Source organism: Colius striatus, chromosome 13, assembly GCF_028858725.1.
Source record: "Colius striatus isolate bColStr4 chromosome 13, bColStr4.1.hap1, whole genome shotgun sequence".
Classification (NCBI taxonomy): Eukaryota; Metazoa; Chordata; class Aves; order Coliiformes; family Coliidae; genus Colius; species Colius striatus.
Window position 1 is genome coordinate 11,527,068 of NC_084771.1, and position 20,563 is coordinate 11,547,630.

The following is a 20,563-nucleotide window of genomic DNA, read 5'->3' on the forward strand; positions in this document are numbered from 1 at the left end:
AGCAAGGCTGCAGCTGTCACCATTCCTGTGCCAGTGACTCTGGAGCTCAGGTTACCTCACATGCCGTGGCTGACCCAAACATTGAGGCTCGTCACAGAGGGATGCAGACAAGCAAAGCCCCCTCAGCAGAGAAGCAGCAGGAGGCAGCTGTGAGCAGGCAGCAGCACTGCTCTACTCTTGCCCCTCTGCTGCACCACTGCAAGTCTCCAAGCAACGACGTGGCTCAAAAGACAGAACCTACTGGGAATGTAGCACAGGAACAATGGAAACTGTGGTGTCCACAGCCCCTGGCCCACAGGCTGGGAGGCTCCTCAGGCAGCACAAGGTGGGGAGGTACAGCCTCCCAGGCACACATGAGACATCCACCATGAAACAGAGATGAGCTCCAGGGGAATCACTTGGTCAGGCAGCAGGAGACTCAAGGTCCTGCTAGAGCTGCTGCTTTAAAAAAATAGCAAAAAGGTGATGAGGTTCCAGTGAGGGCAGTGAGCTGGGCTCACCCCTCAGGCAGCCTCCAGTTTGAGCTGTGGCTGCTGGTGGTTGCATTTGGCCTAGAACTGATCCCTGTGGAACTTCACTGGCCACAGGCCTCCAACTCCATTCTGTGCCTTCTGGGCTCGGTCATTCAGCCAGCTCTCCATCCACCTCACCATCCACTCTCACACCCACACTGCCTGAGCTTTCTGATGAGGATGTTGTGGGAGACAGTGTTAAAAGCCTTGCTGAAGACAACATCCACACTGCTGTCCTCTCACCTACCCAGCCAGTCACACACCATCACAGAAGGCATCAGGTTGGTCAAACAGGATTTCCCCTCGGTGAATCCATGTTGACTCCCTCAATAACTACCTTTTCCTTCATATGTTTATTAACAACATTGAGGATGAGTTGTATATTTGAATGAGAGAAAACATGAGACAACACACCAGATAAAAAAGGCTTAAAATCCACTTTAATAATGCATTCCTGTAACATTCCTCAGACAAACGTGTTAGTGGGACAAGTACAGCTCGTGTTCAAACAGTTCACACTAAATGAAAAAGAATCTTGTAGTACTTCTACACAAAAAGACAGGCAAGGCTAAGATTATACAAACATTTGTTTCAGTTAAATCTTCAGCATGAGATACAGTATCTTTGTCCAATAGATTGTACTTTTACTACCAGTAAAAATAAACAGCGATACAACACGTTATCAAAAAGAATCCATCCCAACAAAAGCTCCCCAGCCATTCAGGCTGCACCTGACAGTCGTCTACTTGAAAGAAACAGATGGTCCAGATCAAAAGAATAACTACAAGTTAGGAGAAGAACAAAAAAAAAACAAAAGGGAAAAGAACATAAAATCTCTCCCAATTCACTACATGATGGATCATTTGGAGCTATATCAATTTACAGAATCGTGGGAGCTGCAAAGTACCCAAGATGCTGCTCTAATTCCCAGAGACTTGCCTGTGCTCTTAAGCAAGGTGGGCTACACTTTAAAAGATGCCAAGGCCTACTGGAACTTTCTCTAGTTTAGCCTCAAGGCTCTGGCTGCACATAGGAAACCTGGAATGGTCAAGGCATGAAGGTCCTCACCAGATTTTACCGTTACTGACCAAACACAGCAGCCTCCCAGAATCCATTCTTCACATTGAAACTGTAGGAATGCACCACATGAAGTCTTCTAAAACCTTTACCAGTCAGACTGCACTCCCCTTGTCCTAGAGTGGCTTTACCAAAACAGGCCCTAATTAACTAATTGTAATATCCACTCCCCCCCCGCCAAACACAACCCCCCAAGTTGAACCCTGTATGGCCTGCCAAGATTCCTTTCTTCTTTGGGGCTTGTGCAGGGAGTAGCTTAATCCTGTTAATATCTGCGACGCTTGTTAGGGCCAAAATCCCCCCCTGGGTTTCCTCTGTTGAAGGCAGGTGGGTTCCCTCCCATGGCTCCGAGGCCTTCCATGGCAGCACCCTGGCCAAAGCGGTCTGCAGGCGGTGGTGGCGTCTGGTAACCGGGACAAGAGCAGGACAGGCACAAAGAACAAGGAACAAAGGGCAGTTAAAAGTGGATTCAGATTCTATGAGGATTCAACAATTCCAGCTGGCCTTGCTACAAACCTTCAGCCCACCAAAAACTACTCCCAAAGCAGGAGTGGCAGACCGCTGCAGAGCCAAGCCTCTGCCTCCCGTGTAACTTGCATACTGGAACACCAGCCCAGCATGCTGAGTACAGTTTGCACCATCTCACACACTCATGTTCTGTGGTGGAGTGTGAGTAATGCAGCCTGGTGAAGGACAAGACACTTCCACCACACCCCTTCACCCAAACTGGATGCAAATTAGGCCAGAACACTCTCCCAAAAGACTATACATCATGGCCATTATAGAAAACACTTGTTGTTTTTTGTTCTAAATGGTATCATATCATCATATTGACATGATTTCACTTTCCCTTTCCATGTTGCTTCATCTTCTCCTTTAACTTCCTTCATCTGAGCTGCTCCCCTGTCCCTACCACTTCAATACAAAAGCCTGCAGTCAAAGGAAATTGTTCTTTGTGACAAAAAATATACCCATGATGTAGCAGTCACAATAGATGAAGAACTCTAAGTAGGAAGGTCTGCAGGAAAAGTGTTTCTTAGACCAATTGATATAAACTGCTACAGGATGACGAACTTTGAGGACCAATTCCACTCTGACTGTTGCTGTTTCTGCTGCTGACTGCCAGTGTTGAAGAGTGTGACACAGAGGAATGCCAGCTGCCACAGAAGCCATGGTCTGCTGTAAAACTCTGCAGTAAAGTTCTAAATTAGATATAAAAACCTAAAAAGGTAAATACCTAAGTATAAACCTCACTGAGTCCGCTCTTTATCTCCTAAGCAAGTTAGCTGAACTCATTTGAGCATACTCACTATTGCCATACTCATTTTAGCCTATTAGCATAGGAGATTATTGTTTTCCAGAGTGGTGATGGACCAAACATTCTTGAAAGCTGGCCTTTATGCCTGTAAGCATCTACTCTCAAAGCATTTCCCGTTATGTCATTTAAAAAACAACCATATATTATTGTTCAGAGCTTTCTAGCAAATGTTTTAGCACTGGCTACCTTGGAAGTAAAGTCCTTAGTAGATTTGGCTCAAACTGAAAATTACTAACTAGTAGCAAGGCAAGATTGGTTTCTAAAGACTTCATCAGGAGTTAAAACAACAGGTCTAGGTAGACAGGCAAGCTTCAACTTTAGCAGCCTAGTGCTTAACAATGGAAACCACACAATCTGCATTTCAAAGGTGTACAAAATAAGCAGATCCATTACCATTCCCATGGCTCCATCAGGTATCATAGCTCCAGGGCCAGTGGAAGGAGGTGCAGCAGCTGGGACATTAGTGCCACCCATAGCTCCTCTATTGTTCATACCAATGGTACCTGGAAAAGACAACTGAAGAATAGTCCTGGCAGACACAGTGACTAAAAAGCCATAAAGCCCCCCATTGCAGTGTTATATTCAGAGTCCTAGCCTGTTGCTCTAATAGTGTGGTAGGTCTCGGGTTGTAACATGAGAGGTGGAAGGTACAGAAGAGGTGGGCCCGGGGTGGAGTGAGAGGAGGTGCTGGTGGTAGCAGATATAAGCACATGGTGTAAACAAGGGGTTGGAATAAAGTATCATCCATGCTGAGTGTGTGGTGATCCTTGCCCCTCAGGACGGGGCTGAGTAATCCCTGCAGGCGGCCTGGTGGTGTTGCCAGTGGTGGCAACAAATAGTACAGAACTAGGTAAGGCAAACTGATCTTGCATTGCAGTATTATCTGAAATAAAAGAAGAGTTTGGTGCTACTGAAGGAGGAAGTGAACATGCAGGGGAAGAGAGGTGGCCATAGAATACTCTTACCTCCCATGCCCATCTGTCCCATCCTCATGTCTGGTGGCTCCCTCTGGAAAAAAGAGACAACTCATTTCAAATTACAGAAATGAACAATTCAGCCTTTGAAAAAAGGTCATTGTACAAATTGAATGAGTTCTGGGGTTTTACTACAGAAAAAAATGCAGAGAAAAAGAAATCATTTGCAGAGTCAATTTCAAACTGAGACCCGAGCTACCCTCACACTGTAACTGCTGAACAAATGGGGCTTATTTAAAATACCTCATTCTGGAAGACTGTTTTTCCACAACCAGAGTAAAACATGTAGCAGCAAAGCTGTATGTGCAGATTTTAACCAAATAGCAGCATAAAAAGATATCTGATATCTGGATGGGAAGATCTGCTGAGCAGCAGTAACACATTAGATAGAATTAGTTTTTCTGCTTCCTCAGCATACTTAAGAAGCTTTTCCTATTGAAAGGAATGCAGGTTTAGGTCATTTGCACTGGGTCATTTGCATTAATACACCAGTTGGCAAGTCCAATTTCTCTTTCATTAACTGAGCACTGAGGACACACCACAGGTGTCCCTCACTGCAAAGGAGCACCTTCTCACTTCAGTGAGGGTACTACTTCAACAGAGTGAACTGAAAAACAGACTTGCCCTCATCTGTAGTCTCAGTGACACCACTCACCATATGAAGGCACAAATCACAAGGTCTGCTAAGCAGGGGAATATTCACATGTTTAAGCTAGTCACCTGGTTTTGGCCCTTTTGACATCTATTTAGCTTGAAAGCAAACTTTTTCACTAAGATACATAAAACACTTGACACACAGTTGCATCAATGCCATTATACTACTTACAATAAAAAGTTGCTGAGACTGGAAATGAAGTGTAAGACAGCTCTTGACCAACTGACTTAAGTACAAGCAAGTACCACGTTTGCAACAGTGTCTCAAGTTGGGATCATTGCATTAAGACAGACTGTGGGCTAAGGATATAGCCAGGTGTACGAACAGAACAGCATTCTGCAGCAATACTTAAGGATACTACATCTTTGTTACTGTTAGAATAAAATCAGTTAGGACATACTCTTCTGAACAGCAAGACAACTAGTAAGGGTCCTACATGAACAGTTGGGGGACAGTACCTAGGCTGTTTCCCAGAGTAAGTTTTGTATTAAGACTAGAGAGAGTCAATAATCTAGGGCAGAATGCACTGAAGATGTGAAGCCCCTCAACTAACAAGTGAAGCATTCAGAGAAAGCTCCACGCTGTGGAAGAGCAACCACTGTAATGTCAGGGTCCAGATGTAACAGGAAGGCAGCAGCACTCATACCGCATCAGCAAAGTTCCCTTTAAAGCCTTCCTGCTGGCGTCTCATCATCTCCTCTTGCTGCCTTCTCATTTCCTCCTCACGGCGCCTGCGTTCTTCCTCTTGCCTGCAAAAAAGGTCCAAGGATGGCTCAGTACCACACCATCTGCATCACAGTGTTGCAATGCTGCCCCATGGCTTGTGTTTGGAAACAAACCTGTGTGTGCACTGAGACGTTTCTAACTCCGTTTTAAGGAGTTCATCATAAAACCTGAGCACACCTACACATCTCATGAAGAGCAGTTGAAGGAACTGGGGTTGTTCAGCCTGGAGAAAAGGAGGCTAAGGGGAGACCTTATCACTCTCTACAACTACCTGAAAGGAGGTTGTGGTGAGGTGGGTGCCAGCTTTTCTCCCAGGAACAAGCAACAGGACAAGAGGAAACGGCCTCAAGCTGGGCCAGGGCAAGTTTTGACTGGATGTTAGGAAAAAAAAGATCTCTTCAGTAAAAGGGTTGTCAAGCCTGGAACAGGCTGCCCAGGAAAGTCACCATCCCTGAGCTGTTTAGAAGTGTAGTTGTGGCACTCAGAGACATGGTTTAGTGGTGGACATGGTAGTGTTAGGTTTATGGTTGGACTCAATGATCTTAACAGCTCTTTTCCGACCCAAGTGATTCTTCTCTATGCACACAGCAGCTCCCAAATACATGCTGACTATATGCAATACAATGCATGCAAGCCAGGTATTTCTCAAACCCCTCCTATTACACAAGTAGCTTGGAGATCTTCCTAGAGCTTTTCAAAATGACCCTGAGACACGAAAAAGCTGGAATGGAGAGAGAAATCTCTGAGACCTCTCAAAAGAAATGATAGGTGCTAGAATGTGGTGTCCCAGCCTGCAGCACTGAAGCTACCAAGTCACTGCACAGGTTCGAATCTTTCTGTCTGCCTTGTTCAAGGACTTAAACTGAGACCCAGAACAGCAAAAAAACCCAAATATTAATCAGTGGAAGAAACTCCTAACTCTTCCATCTTAAGCCAACTGTACACTCTTCCTTATGAACAAAAAGGCCCAAAATAACAGCCACATCTCACATAGTAATTAAATTGTTATTCTGAACAATTGGGTTCACTGAAGCAGCATTTCATTCCTTAATATTATGGACTCTCAGCAGTTCATAACCTGACTCCTCACCTGAGTTCCAGTTGTTTACGTTTCTGTACTTCTTGGTTATGCAATTCCTCCATTCTCCTCAGCTCCTCCTGGCGCCTCATTAAGTCTGTGAAAGGTGACAGTGAAACAAAACCCAATCAAACTCATCTCCCATAACATCTCTTATCAATTCTGTTAGTCTGGAGGACATTGCAGGGGGATCTCATTAATATTTACAAATATCTCAGTAGTGGGTGTCAGGCTGGGGCAGCACTTTTTCTGTTGTACCTAGTGACAGGACAAGGGGTGATGGGAAGAAGCTGGAACACAAAAAGTTCCATTTAAACATAAGGAAAAACTCTTTCAGTGCTGAGGTGAGGGAGCCTGGCCCAGGCTGCCCAGGGAGGGTGTGGAGGCTCCTTCTCTAGAGGTCTTCAAACCCACCTGGACACGTTCTTGTGTGACCTGACCTAGGTGGAGCTGCTTTAGCAAGGGGTTGGACTGGATGATCTCTAAAGGTCCCTTCCAACCCCCACCATTCTGTGATTCTGTAATTCCTGAACTATAGCCATAACACACAAGGTAACACAGCCTCCAACAACACAGTAACATTTCTCCCTTATTTGACACTCCCCTTCTTGGTTACAAGTCAAGCAGCTACAGCAGGGCTCACCTTTAGTTCACTCTACCCCATCTCCTGAGCTACTCATGCCTGGATGTTCCTGAGACACATTCTGATACTGTATTTATCTTGGCTTGTTACCTTGCCTCATGAGCATCACTTGGTGCTCATGGCGAGCTGCTTCCATTTCCATTTCTAGTTTCTCTCGAGCTTCCTTGATGTTCCGGTCTACTTGCTCCTGCTGCTGCTTCTCCATTTCGATGAGAGCCTTCCAGCGCATGGCGTACTCATACTCGAAGCTGCCCGGCTGTGCGAACCGAGGAGGCTGCTCACGCTCCCTGTCAAACAAGGAAGAGCTAGTGAATGCTTCAACAGAGCAAGGAGAAACCAAGAGAAACCCATTTGTGTAATCCATTAATTACATATGGAAAGTCTGTCCCATCATCCTCCATTAACAAGCAATGCCACCAGTTTCCTAAGACACCAAAAGGTTCTTGGTAAAGACATTTAGAAACACTCTTGAAAGAAACAGCCTCTGTTCCTGATGCATTTCTTAGGGACAGATCCACTCCAGAAACAAACACTGCCCAGCCATGTTTATTTCCCACCCCCCTGCACCCACAGCATGTGACCATTCCTAATTCAGTCTCCCAGCTGTCTTCCTTACTTGAAAAATTCACAAGCCCACACGTAGTTTAGTAATTCCAATGTTTGAATCGCAATACCTACATACATTGGGAAGTCATCAAAGGCCATGGCCTTAAACCTGGACAGCTCTACAATCTCTCAGTACTATTCACACTGTTTCATGAATTTCCCCTGTGGGTTCACATTTATTTCCTCTGTGGACTTGCCATAATTCTTAGAGCCAGCAACTTAAGTCTTTGCTTCATGTTCTCATCTGAGCATGGGGATCTCACATTATCTCAAATTGATATCATTTTTTCTTCCAACTGAGACAGGCTTATTAAGAAAACCTGTGGAAGTTGCCAGTCTGATCCAGCAGTGTGGATCCAAAGCCACTATTCTCAGCTAACCACAGCCATAGAACAGTGTATGTGATTCTGTTTCCAGAGTCAAGTCACCTTTACAGAAAAAGCAGCCCTTCAGTAGCACTGATGAGCCACTCCGTTAAGATGAGAGGCACTAGGCAATGTCCTAGTTCACAGGCAGCCTCATCTCTTATTGCATGGCAATACTCACTTGTGATATTGCTGGTTTTTGATGACTAGTTTCTCTGGTAGTCCTTCTTCATCATCATACTGATCCATGGGCTCCACAGTGACAGGCCGAGGGAAGCTGGAATGAAAAGATGAGGTGCTTTCCAGAAAATTCAAGACTGAGCTTCAGTGTGGCTGAACTTAAGAAACCATTGCTTCTAGCACTGCTCAAAGAAATTCAGAGAACCACTTGGAACATTTCCTTCTCTCCCTTATCTCTCCTTCTTTCACTTTCCTTCCTTCAGTTTGTTTTTTCTCCCTCTCCTTCCTTGCTACACAGACAACCACGTGCTGTACAAGCCCTTGTGTGCCTTTTCATAGCTGCCTAAAGCAAAGAGTAAACACAGTGCTCCTCGCTGGAGGTTGCCGGCTCTGTCATTCAGCCCTGCTCTCCTCCTCAGACCACCATGTGCTGTTATTGTGGAGCAGCTTTGTTAGTGTCTGTCACAGGACAGACTGCACACATGTGCTTCCATCCTCCTGCTTTCTGTGTACAGGAAACGTACTTCACAGAAATGTCCCCAGTCTCTGAATTAGCTTTCTACTATGGCACTGGCTCTGCTCATCCCCTACAAAGAGCAGTGTTACAGCCTCTCATTTGCTCCTCAAGCCTATTTCCCAGAGCTGAAGAAATGGAAGAGAAATGATTACACTGTGCCAAGTGCTGCCCAGACTCCAATAGGAAGGCAGGACACAAGAGGTTAACATCTCTCTCCTTAGCTGAAGATGCACCATGTAGCTTTTCACTTTGATGGGACATATTCCATTATTAGTAGTCTTATTTTCCAAGGTGAACTAATTTCAACCAGTTTATCTGTTACTGCCATGAACAAGGACAAACCACATCAAACTGAATCAACACCAAATCATAACTAGAAATAAGCAACATAGTGGTTTGCTGGCCCTAAATACCAGAATCCAAGACACTGATAGCTACAAAAAAGATTGAATGTTACCCTCAGGTGCTCTCAGTCACACATTGGTAGTGATTAGTTTTGCATGACCAGCTTTAAAAACCTGTTTGCATGGTTCTTTCAGGGTATAGACTTATGAATAAGCAAAAGCTCCCTAACAGCAATCTTCCTGCAGAGCACTACACACTATGGTGGTTATCCCCGAACAGTCTCAGGCAGAAAAGCAGGTATTTATAAAAACCGAAACACCACCTTTTTTAAACTGAACATATTGTGTGTGACTATGTCATATACAAGGCCTCTAAGAAAAAGGGGGGAAGTGAGAAGTACAGAGCCTATAAAACTACATTGGAATTTAGCAATACAGCCACAATTTCAGGAAGTGTTCTACTCCCAAAATTCTAGGTGCACACATCAAAAATGTGTACAGTAATTTTTATTTCCAAGACATCAAAAGTGTCTCCCTCTTTAATAGAGCAACCAGCCACGCTCTGGGGAACACATCTAGAATTAGCCATTTACTGAGCAACTTCACATCATTATGTAAGAGCATGTTGTGTTCCCTTATGATATTCAAGCGCAAGGAGAACAGTTTATTATGGTAAAAACTCCAAGCAATCCAATCTGACCAACTTTTCCAACCCATGCTCATAGGGGTGGGTCAGCATTCCAAGCCAGCAGTGCATGCTGCCTAGTTCAGTCCCATCCCAAGACTCACCTGTGAAGCAACTCAGAGTGTACAACTAACATTTGAGGTTTGGTTCCAACAAATGATATGCGTGGAATCATGTGTGTGGAATCTCTGGACTAGCTCCTGGTTCTTAAAGGCTGCTTTGAATGCCTTAAGGCTTTATCAAGAAAGTGCTTATTGGCAAGTTTCATGCACTGGCTCCACTAGCAGCTTCCCAGAAGAGTTTTCAGACCTCAGTTTCTGCACAGACTCACTCTTGTTGGAACAAAACCAAGTAAAGCTCTCCATAGGCAAATCACCTCCTGCCTCCCATTTCATGTGTCCAACTCTGGTGTTAAGAAATAACAAGCCAATGCCACCCATCAACCCACACACATGCCAGTACAGCCCTTCTCACCCTCCACACTTACGTAGTTAGCAGGAAAGACCCATCGCTACATCTGTCCAGGGCTTTCCTAGCAGCAGGCTTCCCTGAGAACTCCACAATGCCTTTCCCAGAGGATCTTCCTCTGTCATCCACAATAACCACAGCCCTTTCAACCTGGCCAAACACTGAGAAGGCTTCCTCCAGGAGCTCATTGGACACAAACTGAGGCAGGTTCCTGACTGTCAGTGACGCGCTGTGGCACGCAAAACGCACTCTTAGCTGCTTCCCACGTAGAGGCATGTTGTCTAGTTCCACCTTTGCAATCTCTGCCAGAGTGCGAGTTTCCTGAAGATAAAAACAGTTACCATTAAAACTCTCAGTGCAATACCGAATCAACCAGTCACAGTAGTCACTAGCTTATTTCTCCTGAACAAGGACTTCACAGACAGGAACAAAAACTCCTCCCACAGTGGGGTTAAAAGTGTCCTGACAAACCACAGCTATTCTCTGTTGTCGATGACTCTTGATGAACAGGCATGTACAGAGTTTGGGGGGAAAACCTGTTGAATCCAACAGCCAGTACAAACTAAGAAAACAATTAAATGATCATTAGCTACCAGACATAATGATATCATAGCTACAAAGCATGAAAGTGAAAGTAAATTCATAAATGAAGATTCAACCATTAGCTAAGACTGATAACTGTAAAAGGAAATGCTGATTGCACGCCATTCCATGAAAGGTATTCTATCCAAGCTTCAAACCTTTCCACTCATTTAAGTCACTACCAAGCAGCTACACTACAGCAAAGCAGTGTCTCAGACTTAGCTGTGGGAATCTCATGCTCCATCCCCTCAATCTGGGGCTTTCAGAATGGTACTACATGAGCCTAAAAACATCTGATAACTGTCACTTTACGTTGGTAGCTGCTTTCCTCCTAGCCACACAGGAACACGATCATCTAGAGATCCCTTACATCAAGAGCATTTACCATCTCAGTAATACTACATGACAACCCCAGCTCACAGAAATTCCATGTTCACCCCCTTCCAGAAAAGGGAAGCCTCCCTTGTCTATAACAGCATTGTGTGTTGTGGGGCTTCTTCTGTTTCCTACCAGATGACTTTAGAATAACTTTATCAGACACATCATCAGTCCTGCCACAAGCTGCCTGAATCCCTGTTCTATCTCACAACAAGCTCTAGACAAACCACCTGTAGAAGCTGCTCTTACATTGCAGGTTACTAAAATCAACAACATGCTTAATTAGCCTGAACATCTACTACTTTCAATTAGCAATACTCCTGTAGCATGAGTCAGTGTCACAAAAACAAAGGGAGCAAGACACTCACCAGCCTGATAAAACCAAAGCCTTTGTCCTTGTGTATGAAGACTTCACCAGCCTTGCCATACTTCTCAAACAACTTTCTCATCTCTTCCTCTGTAATATCTGGGGGCAGATTCCCCACAAACAGGCGGCTTCTTTGGGTGAAGGTCTTTTCACCAGGTTTCCGGAAGTTCTTCAAGTCAATAGTCAGGCCTTCATCTGAGGGGAATAAGGTACACAGCTGCTCTACAGTTGGGGGGATAAATTCTATTAGGTTTCATCACAGTGAACAGAGACATATAGGACAATACAGGTAACACCACCCATTCACTTCAGTCTCATCCCTCTCCAGCCATCTCCACAGCACCAAGGGCATTTTGTTTCAGAATGGCCCCATATTCTTTTAAAAAATCCCGTATGTTTGGACCTCAGTGCTCATGAACATGAGCAAAATACAGTCTAGAACGGGAAAAAGCAGTACATTGCAGCTTGAAATAACATGAGAGATTTCACTCAACTTTTGAGGCTCTGGTCAGGATGACCAGTCCACAACAAAACCAGCTGCAGTTACAAGAAAGGATTTTGTTGCTACAACCTGAGCAATTACAGAAGTGTCACAGTTTGGCCAGCAACCAGATTTTTACTCAAAAAAACCCACCCCAACCCTAGATGTCTAGAAAAAAATGTCAGTGACAGGAAATTTTGCCCAGTCAGATAACATTTGAGATAGCTTTCATTCTATGAGATGGGATTTGGGTTCTAGACACTTTGGTTCAAAGCTGAAGAGAAGGCTGGAATGGAGAAAAGAGTGAAAAAGCTCCCACCCCAAAACCCAGCCATATAAGTGAGACTAGAAAATTTACAAGCTCATTACAAAAGTTTATATTCAGCAAGCAATGCCCTACATAACACTAACAAACAGCACACATTCTAGGAACATTCTCAAATCTCCACATGCATATACAATCTTTAACTCCGAATTCAGCACAGTATTGGATGTTCTGCTCTGCACCAGACACAGGGGTGGCTTTATTATCAATTCCTGTATTCCAGTCTCTTAAATGTATATGGAACTTCCTCACATAGGACAGCAAGTTGTAGAAAGCATTTGCTTTACAGGCCTCATATCTCCTGGCCACAGGTATGAAATAAACCACCAACATGAGTGGCTTGATTCAGGCTACAGTGCTTGGCACCCACCAGGATGGGTTATTCATGCCAAGACAAAACATGCAAGAAAACTCTTTTGTAAGAATAAGTAAATCTTGGTGGTTAACACTGGAAGAGAAAAAAGACTGATAGTATCTACTTCACACAGTCAGAGTGCAAGAGTGAAGTGTTTTTGTCTTGTAAACTTCTTCACGTCATCATGAGAAGTATTTAGGGATGAATTACATCCTATGCACTCCCACTAGGAAGGGCTTATGGCAGAGCTATACCACTGTCACTGTTCTGCCTTCAGTAGATCCACTCAAAAGAATCTCACTTACAGTCACTCACTACAAACTGATTCCAAATACCAGTGTTGTATTGTTTCTAATCTGACTGGAAATAGAGTGGTCTGCCACTCCTGTCCATTCTCTTTTATGAGCTGAAAAGGAGTCTGTTTAACAGGGCTACCTAATAAAAATAGGCAGGATTTTTTTCTACTAGCCTGGTAAATCTGAAACTTTCACAGAAAAAACATCCAGAGGAATCATGTAAAGTGCACCTATGACTTCTGTACACTTTTATTTTGAACGGCCAAAGTGTCTAAAAAAGGATCAAAATTTCTAAGATAACCTAAGGCCCCAGAAGCCATTAATATCCATTGTCTCAGCTCACAAGCCCAAATTACAGAGCTACAGTCCACCCTCATTAAGAACAAAGCCAGGAACACGGTAGATCAGAGTAACACACATCAATGTTAGATTGTACTTGAATGTTGAAATAATGTAAAGGGGAGTATCTCCTGGTCTCTCCCATGTAAAAGCTTTGTCTTAATGGGTGTCTGCAGATTGCAGATCAAGAACTATGTTTTTAATACAAGTCTCTGTCTTTACAGTTAGCAAATGTATTTCACTAGTAATCAAGAAAACATCTGTTAAGAAGCCACCTGTTACGGTGGGGAAAATAGGAAATGAAGCCAATGGAAACAGACCATCTCGTATTGGCAAGGTTTACAGAAACACCGCTAAAGGTTCAGATACTTTCAAACTCTTAGAGTGACCTTTTCTTGAGAATTTGAGACAAAGAAACTCTCCATCACTGCCTCATTTTAGGAACGCATGAAACTCACAAACAAGTCCCATTCAAACCTTAAGGAGCCGCATGCATCTGAATAAAAACCCCAAACAAACCCAGTTAGGACTCCCATCTCCCACAGCAGAAACAAAAAACCCCGACTATCGCAGGCACACAGCGAACGGCAGCCGCGGTCTGCTGAAGCACGGGAGCTTTAACTGAAAGCACGGGGTCGGTTTGTTGCCGCCAAGACCTGTTGCTGCCGAAGGGGCCGGCAGCTAAGCGGAACCCGAAGCTCCCCTCTGCAGCGTGAGCAGTCGCTCAAAGCCTACCCAAAGCGGGCCCGGGCGGGCCCCCGCGGCGGGCCCGGGACTCACTCTGGCTGTTGGCCTGCTGCCCGTTGGCGGGGATGGACGGAGGCGGGTGCTGCTGGTGCTGCTTCCGCGGCGCGTGGTTCTGCTTCTCCATGTTGAAGCCCTTGTTGCCCTGCATCTTCCCCACCTAGAGGCACAAACACGCCCGGTGGGCCGCGGTTCAGAGAGCGCCGCCGAGCTCCGGCCCCGCCTCGCCGGGGCCCGCCCGCCAAAGCTGCCGCGTGCGGCGGCGGGGCGGGCCGCGCAGGCCGCGGCGGGCCTCGGCCAGGCCTTAGCAGCGGCGGCGGCGGGCGGCCGGGAGCGGCCGCGGCAGGGCGGAGCGGAGCCGCGCTCGCGGCGCCACGGCGGCCTCACCTGCTGGCGGACACCGGCGCCGAGGCGGATCGCGGCCTCCTGGCCCCGAGGCAGCCCGGAGACAAGCGAGCGAGCGCGCGGCCGGAACTAGCGCAGCCTAACGGGCGCCCACCAAGCCGCGCTCCCATTGGCCTCCTAGCCTCCGGCGCCGCATCGCCATTGGCCACGCTCGCCGCCACTCACAGTCCGGCGGCGGCGGGGCGGGGCTAGCCCGCCCAGGAGCTCTGTTCGCGGAGCCCATTGGCTGAGCGGCAGCCACACGCCGCCGCGCGCGCGCTGCCAATCATCGGCACGGGCATCACGCTTGGGTGAGAGGCGAGCGAGGGACAAAGGAGCCTCAGGAGCGGCCGGAGCGCGCCGCGCACGCGCAGTGGCGGGGACGCGCGCACGCGCGGCCGGCGGCCGCTGGCTTTAAAGAGGCAGGGACGGGGCGCGTGACGCGCCGGGGCTCACGCGGCCGCCTCGGGTGTCCGGCCCGGCGGCGGGGACGAGCCTCTGTCCCCCGCTCTGCTCGTCCACTGCGTGCCGGAGCCCCCGCTGGGGTCTCCTCAAGGCCGTGTTGGCCAACGCCAGCCGCGGCCCCGCTCCCGTCCCTGCCCAGCCGAGGGGTGCCCCTCACCCTCACACTGTCCGGACGCGATTCCTGCCGCCTCGGCAGTAGCTGTGTCTGGCGGGCTGGATTTCACCGCCTTTCCACAAAACCTCCCGTTTCCTTCCGTGTCCCGCCGCACACAACCGGGAGGGCTGCGCTGCGCCCGCGGCCGGCTCCGCTCCCCGGGCGCGGGAGTCCCGCGGGGGCTTCGCGGCTCTCCCGGGGGACGCAGCTGGCACTGTGGCCGGCTTCCCGCGGCTCAACCATCCCCCCCTGACGGCCTTTCCCTTCCCTGGAAAGCAGGAGGTCGCCTCGCCGCGTCCTCCCGGCCCCGGTGTGCCCCCAGGGCTCAGCCCCTGCAGCCGCCGTCACCCCGAGCAGTGACAAAAATGCGGGGTGTGAGGGGGCTGGTTCCCGGAGCAAGGCGCGGGTCTGGGGGCAAGGGTGGAGGGGCTGCCAGAGGAACGGAGCGGCCGGGAGGGCCCGGGCGCCACGGGGAGCGCAGCCCCCGGGAGGCAGGGAGAGGGGCAAGTCTGACTGGTGGGAGTTGCCGGAGATCTTGGAGCGGTGTGGGAAGGGGGGCCCGTTGGGGGGTTGTCGCGGGTGGGGGTGCCGAGGGTGGGGGAGGGGAGCCCGGGTGGGCACTGTCATGATTGGGGGAGGGGAGACCGGGGTACGGAGGTGGGGGGTGGGGCCCGTGTGGGGGAGGGGAGACCCGGGGGGGTGGTCGTGGGTAGGAGGCGGAGCCTGGAGGCGCCGGGGGCGGGGCGCAGGGCGAGGACTGCGGGCGCCGGCCAGGGAAGCCCCTCCCCGGGGCGGGGCCGTGTCCCGGGCCCCCGCGGAAGCCCCGCCCGGCCGCGCTGTCACTCACCGCCCCGGGGAGACGCTCCAGCTCCAGGGAGGCGGTGGCGGTGCCTAGACCCGGCCGGGCGACTGCCCCCGCCCGCAGGTAGAGGCTGTGTCTGCGTGGCCGGGCCGACCCTCGCGGAGCGGCCGAGAAGCCTGGGCCGTGCGAGGCGGCAGCGAGAGGGTTAAGGGAGGGGGGGGGGGCGGGGGTGACAAGCCAGCTCCGCGCGATCCGCTCCTCGCTTTGCGGGTGGCCGCGCGGGCACCGGCGGGGACGTGGGTTCCCCATTCTGGCCCGCGCCTCCCGCCCCGCACACCCTCCGCACCGCGCCGTGCCCTGCTGGGTTGCGGCTGCTGCCCGCGCTCGGCTCCGCGCTGGCTTTTTCGCTCGGCCCCGCTCCGTCGAGGGAATCCGTTCCGGGTTTTCCGGTCTCCCGGCGGAGTCCGGGCTATCGTTGCAATCCCGAGCTTGGGAATCCGCTCCGCGTTTTGGAGGCCGCCGCGTGCAAGCGAGTCTCGCGAGCCCAGGCCCCGCCGCGGCCAATGGGAAATCGTCCCTCGCTCTGCACGGCCAATGGGGCGCTGCTGCCGCCCCCCTCCGGGCTGCAGCGCGCTGAGGGCTCCGAGCGGCGCCTCCATTTAAAGGGGCCGCGACCCGGATCCGGGCTCTGGGTTGAGCGGGCGGTGCGGCGCCGAGGAGCCAGGTACGAGCGGCGCCGGGCGGGGGCGCCTCCCTCCGGCCGCAAGGGAGGCGCGGGCGTGGCGGCGGGACGGCCGCGGGGCGCCGCCAGCCGTGGGGCGCTGGGGCTTGGCCCCGCGGGTGGGGGCGGGGCGGGCGCGTGCGGCCGGGTCTCGCGCGGGAGGGGGCCCCCGCCCTCGCCTCCCCCTTCCCGCACAGGGTGGGGGGCGGGGCGCGCGCGCCTTGCGGGAGGGGGCGGGGCTTAGCGCTCCGCGAGGGGGCGGGGCCGGCGTCCCTTCACCCGCACCCGCCCCGTTGCGGCCGCTTGGGGGCGCCCTGCGGCGGGGGCCGGTCCCGCGCTCCCCGCCCCGCTGCGGCCTCGGCCCCGCATCGGCTGTGGCGCCGGCTCCCGGGGCGGCCCGTCCCCACCGCCACCTCCCCTCGCCGAGGGGCCCGGCACAATGAGGGAGGCCCCGCGCCGCCCCCCAGCCCCGCACAGCCCCTGCCCCGCACAGCCCCTGCCCTGGCGCTGGGTGCCGTGCGAGGGGAGCGGGGCAGGCGGCGCCCACGCTAGTGCTCGGGGGCCGGCCCTGCCCGCTGCCACCACCGTACCTGGGCACAGGCCGGTCCGTGAGACCTGCCCCCGGCTCACCCACCCCTGTGGGGCCCAACTGTGCCCCGGGGAGCTTCGCTGTGAAGTGACAGCAAACGGTCTCCAGCCTGCCCCTGGCACCCAGCTGCCCCAGTCCAAGCTGTGCCCCCGGTGCTGCAGCCTCCCTGGCTCCCTCTCCCTGTGACAGACGCTTCGAGTGATGCAGCCTTCTCGCTGTTGTCACCACACGTAGTAACGAGGTCTGTGGAGCTGGCAGAAACCGGCGTTGCTGTGTCTGTGACCTGCCCAGCCGTTCTGTCTGCCTGTCCCCGTATGGCTGGGGTGGGACCTGGGGCCCTCAGCACTGTCCCCACGGCCAGGAGCTGTGTGTCCATCCCTGGGCACCACGTGCTGCTCTCAAGGGTCAGGCCCTACAGGGGAAAGGTGCAGCCCCGTGGGGGCTCAAGCTGCCTTGTGCCACTACAGGAGGCAAAGCCCTGATGTGCTGAAGCTTTGGCAGGCTGGGCTGTGTGTGAGCTGCGTGGCTGTGGTTAGCGAGGTGCCCAGGAGGGCATCAGTACCTCCCGTGTGGTTTGCAGAGGTGGAGGCAGGAGAATGTGCACCGGCAAGGCTGGGAGCTGGCAGTGGCTTGTGCTTGGCATGGGTAAAGGCAGTTGGACATGCTCATGTGGGCAGAAGCAGCGCTGGATACAGACTGCGTGAGGTGATGCTGGGGGATATGCTGAGGGCTGGGGAATGGTTCCCAGAGTCTCTTTCTGATGACTGAGAGCTGCTTTGTTTGTGCTTTTCCCTTCTCCTCCTTCAGTGCTTCAGCTATGGCTCTTTTTCTAGGCTGTGACTTCTTTCTCTCTCAGTGTCGTTGCATTCCTCGAGAAGACTTTGAATCTGTGTTTTCTTGCCTGAGTCTGCCTGTCCTGGGATCAAGGCCGGTGATAAGAGTGTAACTGTTGTTATTGCCAGCCCAGCTTTACTGAAGGAATAGCCACAGCCTGCAGAGCTGCCGCCAAGCTGCAGTTTATAGCCCCAGCATGCATATTTGCACCTGCTTATAACCCCCTTACTGCAAGTGCCAATGCTTTGGAGGATGACAGCAAGTCACACCAGATTTCTCCACACCTCTGACAGACAGAACAAGGGTCTGAGGCTGAGCCCACAGCTTTACTTTGGAAGCGAAGCCCCTTGCGTTATTTTACAGATGGTTTATGGTCGATGAGGCTGGGATGCACGACCCTGAGGGACACAGGTGTGCTAGCAGAAGCCTCTAGTGCATGAGGGTTATGGTAAAAGCAATCCAAGGGAAGTATGGAATAGGCTACAGCTGTAACAATTAATTTGTTGGCTTAGCAAAGGTTGTGCTAGCAGAATTTCACTGGAACTGTGTTTTAATCTCAGTAGGGGGTTTTAAGGGTTAACTTCTTCCTGTGCTGGCAGCAAAGGGCAATACTTGACACCATCTTTAGCAGTCCTGTTGGCTGTGAACCCTGGTGATGTCTTCTGGTCGTGTCCTGTAAGCCTACTGTGCTGGCTCATGCCTTGGCAGTGTAAAGAGAGTTGGTTGCTAGGCTGGGTGGGACATTGGTCTGTCTAACACGGCGTTACCCAGGACCAACACTGTGATGCCTTTCAAGGGACCTGGCAGCAGGCACCTTGCAGAGGAGGCTGGGACTGGCAGCAAGGCTGAGGAGACAGCTCACCTTGCACTTCCAATATTTTGGCTCTGTAGGGCCACTTAAGCAAATTTTATGTTTTGCCCTCAAAGATACATCCTCCCTGAGACCATGCCCTCCTGTCTCCTCTCTCTTTCCTGGGCAGTAAGGTTTATTTAAAGAATCACAGACAGATTTAGGTTGGAATGGACCTCTGAAGGTCTCTGGTCCAACTGACCTCCTGGTCACAGCAGAGCTGATTTGAGAACACATTGTTCAGGGCTTTGTCCAATTGAGGAACTCCCTCTTCCCCTGTATATAAAACTATTTTGGCAGATGTTGTCATGTGGTAAGAGGTGATCCTTGGAAGAAATGTTGCTTCTTTCTTTGAAGAATTATCAGGAAACTCATGGTGCTGTTTTGCTGCACTATCTACTCTGTGTTGGAGGCTCCAGGCTTTCTTGATTCTGAGTGACTAAGTTTGAGGCCTGTACCCTAAGCTGGTTCTACTGCTGTGGAAAAATCTAGTGTTGGTCTTGGTACCTCCTGGCTTTGGGACTGTTAGAAATCCATTGCTGGAGTCTTGAGGCTGGTGGTGTTCTGGGAGGTACTTTCCTATCCCCTTTTCCTCTTCTTTTCCTGTTGTGTAGACAGTTCCAGTCACAGATGAAGACTGGCCTGAAGGGGACACAATGGTACCTACTGCTATGTGCACTCTTAATTGAGAGCTACAATAATATGTCTGGTAATGAGAAGGGACAACTGTTCACTGCAAGGCACTTGCCGAGTGACATCTGTAGTAGCTATAGCTGACTTGGAGTCACCAAATGCTGTTGTAAAATCTCCAAGTCACAGAGGGTTTACAGATCCCTAGGTCAGTTGTTTTAAGTCTTCACCTGCAGTGTTAATCTAGAAATAGCTGGTTTTGAGTTTGTCCAGCTTTGCCCATGGGCAAAGCAGCACTGAACTGAATGTCACCAATGGGTTTGGTGCTATTTGAAGACCAAGTTTGGGCTCCTAGATGGGAGCCACTTCGAAGAACACAAGTGAATAATGAAATCCTTTCTGCTTCTTTCTGGAGAATTACCTGGTCCTTAGCAGTGTGCTTAGTTTCTGGTGATTCTTCATAAATTCATTTGTTTTAAAATGAGTTCACCAGTGTGTAACAAATGTTTGCAGTGCTTGAATCTGGAAAGCTGTCAACTTCCCAGATAAACTCAGAAATGAAGTTAGCTTTTGCAGTATTTGTCACTCAAGCTGTAATGTTGTTAATGAAGACCAATTGACTTGAAACCATGCTGGTAGGACGTGATCTTGTGTTGGAAATGTTTTATTGACAGAACTATGCATTGAGCACTGTTGCTTTTGTCAAGAAGTGCTAGGTTGGGTGTTAACTGTTTTTTTCTGAAACAGAGGAACTTCCTCCAGAGCTCTGCTCAGGTCTTACGGAACTCATAGGTAAGAATTAGCTGTTGATGTAAGTGTCTTAATTTTTGTGGTTATTAATTAATGCTTTTCCTATTTCTAATTATCTCTAGTAGTGAAAAAGAGAAATCAAAAGTCTTGAAAGTCTTGAAAATCTGAATCTGTGTCCATGAGCAAAAGTCTATGTCAGGGACACAAGCAGTTGCTGTTCCTTTGTTAGAGGAAAGCAGTAACTGCAGGGCTGTAGTCTTTTGTGGGCAGTAGAGACTTCTGAGGTATTCATTTAATCATGAGAGAGTAACAACAGTATTTTTTTTTCTTACCATCTGATTTTAATTAAATGTTTCATGGTACCTCCTT

At 50.0% G+C, this 20,563-nt stretch overlaps 2 protein-coding genes across 12 annotated transcripts in view; one reads left to right on the top strand and one right to left on the bottom strand.

The window, feature by feature from the left end:
• Nucleotides 1-932: 932 nt before the first annotated feature.
• NONO (non-POU domain containing octamer binding) lies at nucleotides 933-14,500 on the bottom strand. Of its 7 annotated transcripts, none has more exons than XM_062006823.1 (11): nucleotides 14,403-14,500; nucleotides 14,052-14,175; nucleotides 11,477-11,670; nucleotides 10,168-10,469; nucleotides 8,136-8,231; nucleotides 7,074-7,270; nucleotides 6,353-6,437; nucleotides 5,183-5,285; nucleotides 3,873-3,915; nucleotides 3,301-3,410; nucleotides 933-1,992 (listed from the first exon to the last, which is right to left on the bottom strand). In XM_062006823.1, exons 2-11 carry the CDS (start codon nucleotides 14,164-14,166, stop codon nucleotides 1,855-1,857), a joined length of 1,383 nt encoding a protein of 460 aa, XP_061862807.1. In that variant the 5' UTR covers nucleotides 14,167-14,175; nucleotides 14,403-14,500; the 3' UTR covers nucleotides 933-1,854. The 7 variants fall into 7 exon arrangements, with proteins under 7 accessions (XP_061862807.1, XP_061862805.1, XP_061862802.1 ...); XM_062006821.1 differs by having other exon boundaries at nucleotides 11,477-11,697; XM_062006818.1 differs by having other exon boundaries at nucleotides 11,477-11,697; nucleotides 14,007-14,175.
• A 1,363-nt stretch (nucleotides 14,501-15,863) lies between these two features.
• ZMYM3 (zinc finger MYM-type containing 3) overlaps nucleotides 15,864-20,563 on the top strand; it is a 30,285-nt gene continuing 25,585 nt past the window's right edge. Inside the window, exons 1-2 of one of the 5 annotated variants that reach the window (XM_062006413.1) lie at nucleotides 15,871-15,943; nucleotides 20,192-20,236. The gene's annotated coding sequence lies outside the window, so the exon portion shown is untranslated. Of the gene's footprint in view, nucleotides 15,944-16,326; nucleotides 16,545-20,191; nucleotides 20,237-20,563 lie in introns of those variants that run through there. The other 4 variants (XM_062006412.1, XR_009819633.1, XM_062006411.1 and 1 more) reach the window with 4 other exon arrangements.

Excerpts from the sequence above, each read along its gene's own strand:
- NONO (XM_062006817.1), bottom strand. The coding sequence starts at position 14,166 with ATGCAGGGCAACAAGGGCTTCAACATGGAGAAGCAGAACCACGCGCCG. Across the intron at positions 11,698-14,006 it reads CCCGCCCGGGCCCGCTTTGG|AGCAGCTGTGTACCTTATTC; the intron begins GTAGGCTTTGAG and ends CCCCAACTGTAG. Across the intron at positions 3,916-5,182 it reads AAGGGAACTTTGCTGATGCG|AGGGAGCCACCAGACATGAG; the intron begins GTATGAGTGCTG and ends TCTTTTTTCCAG.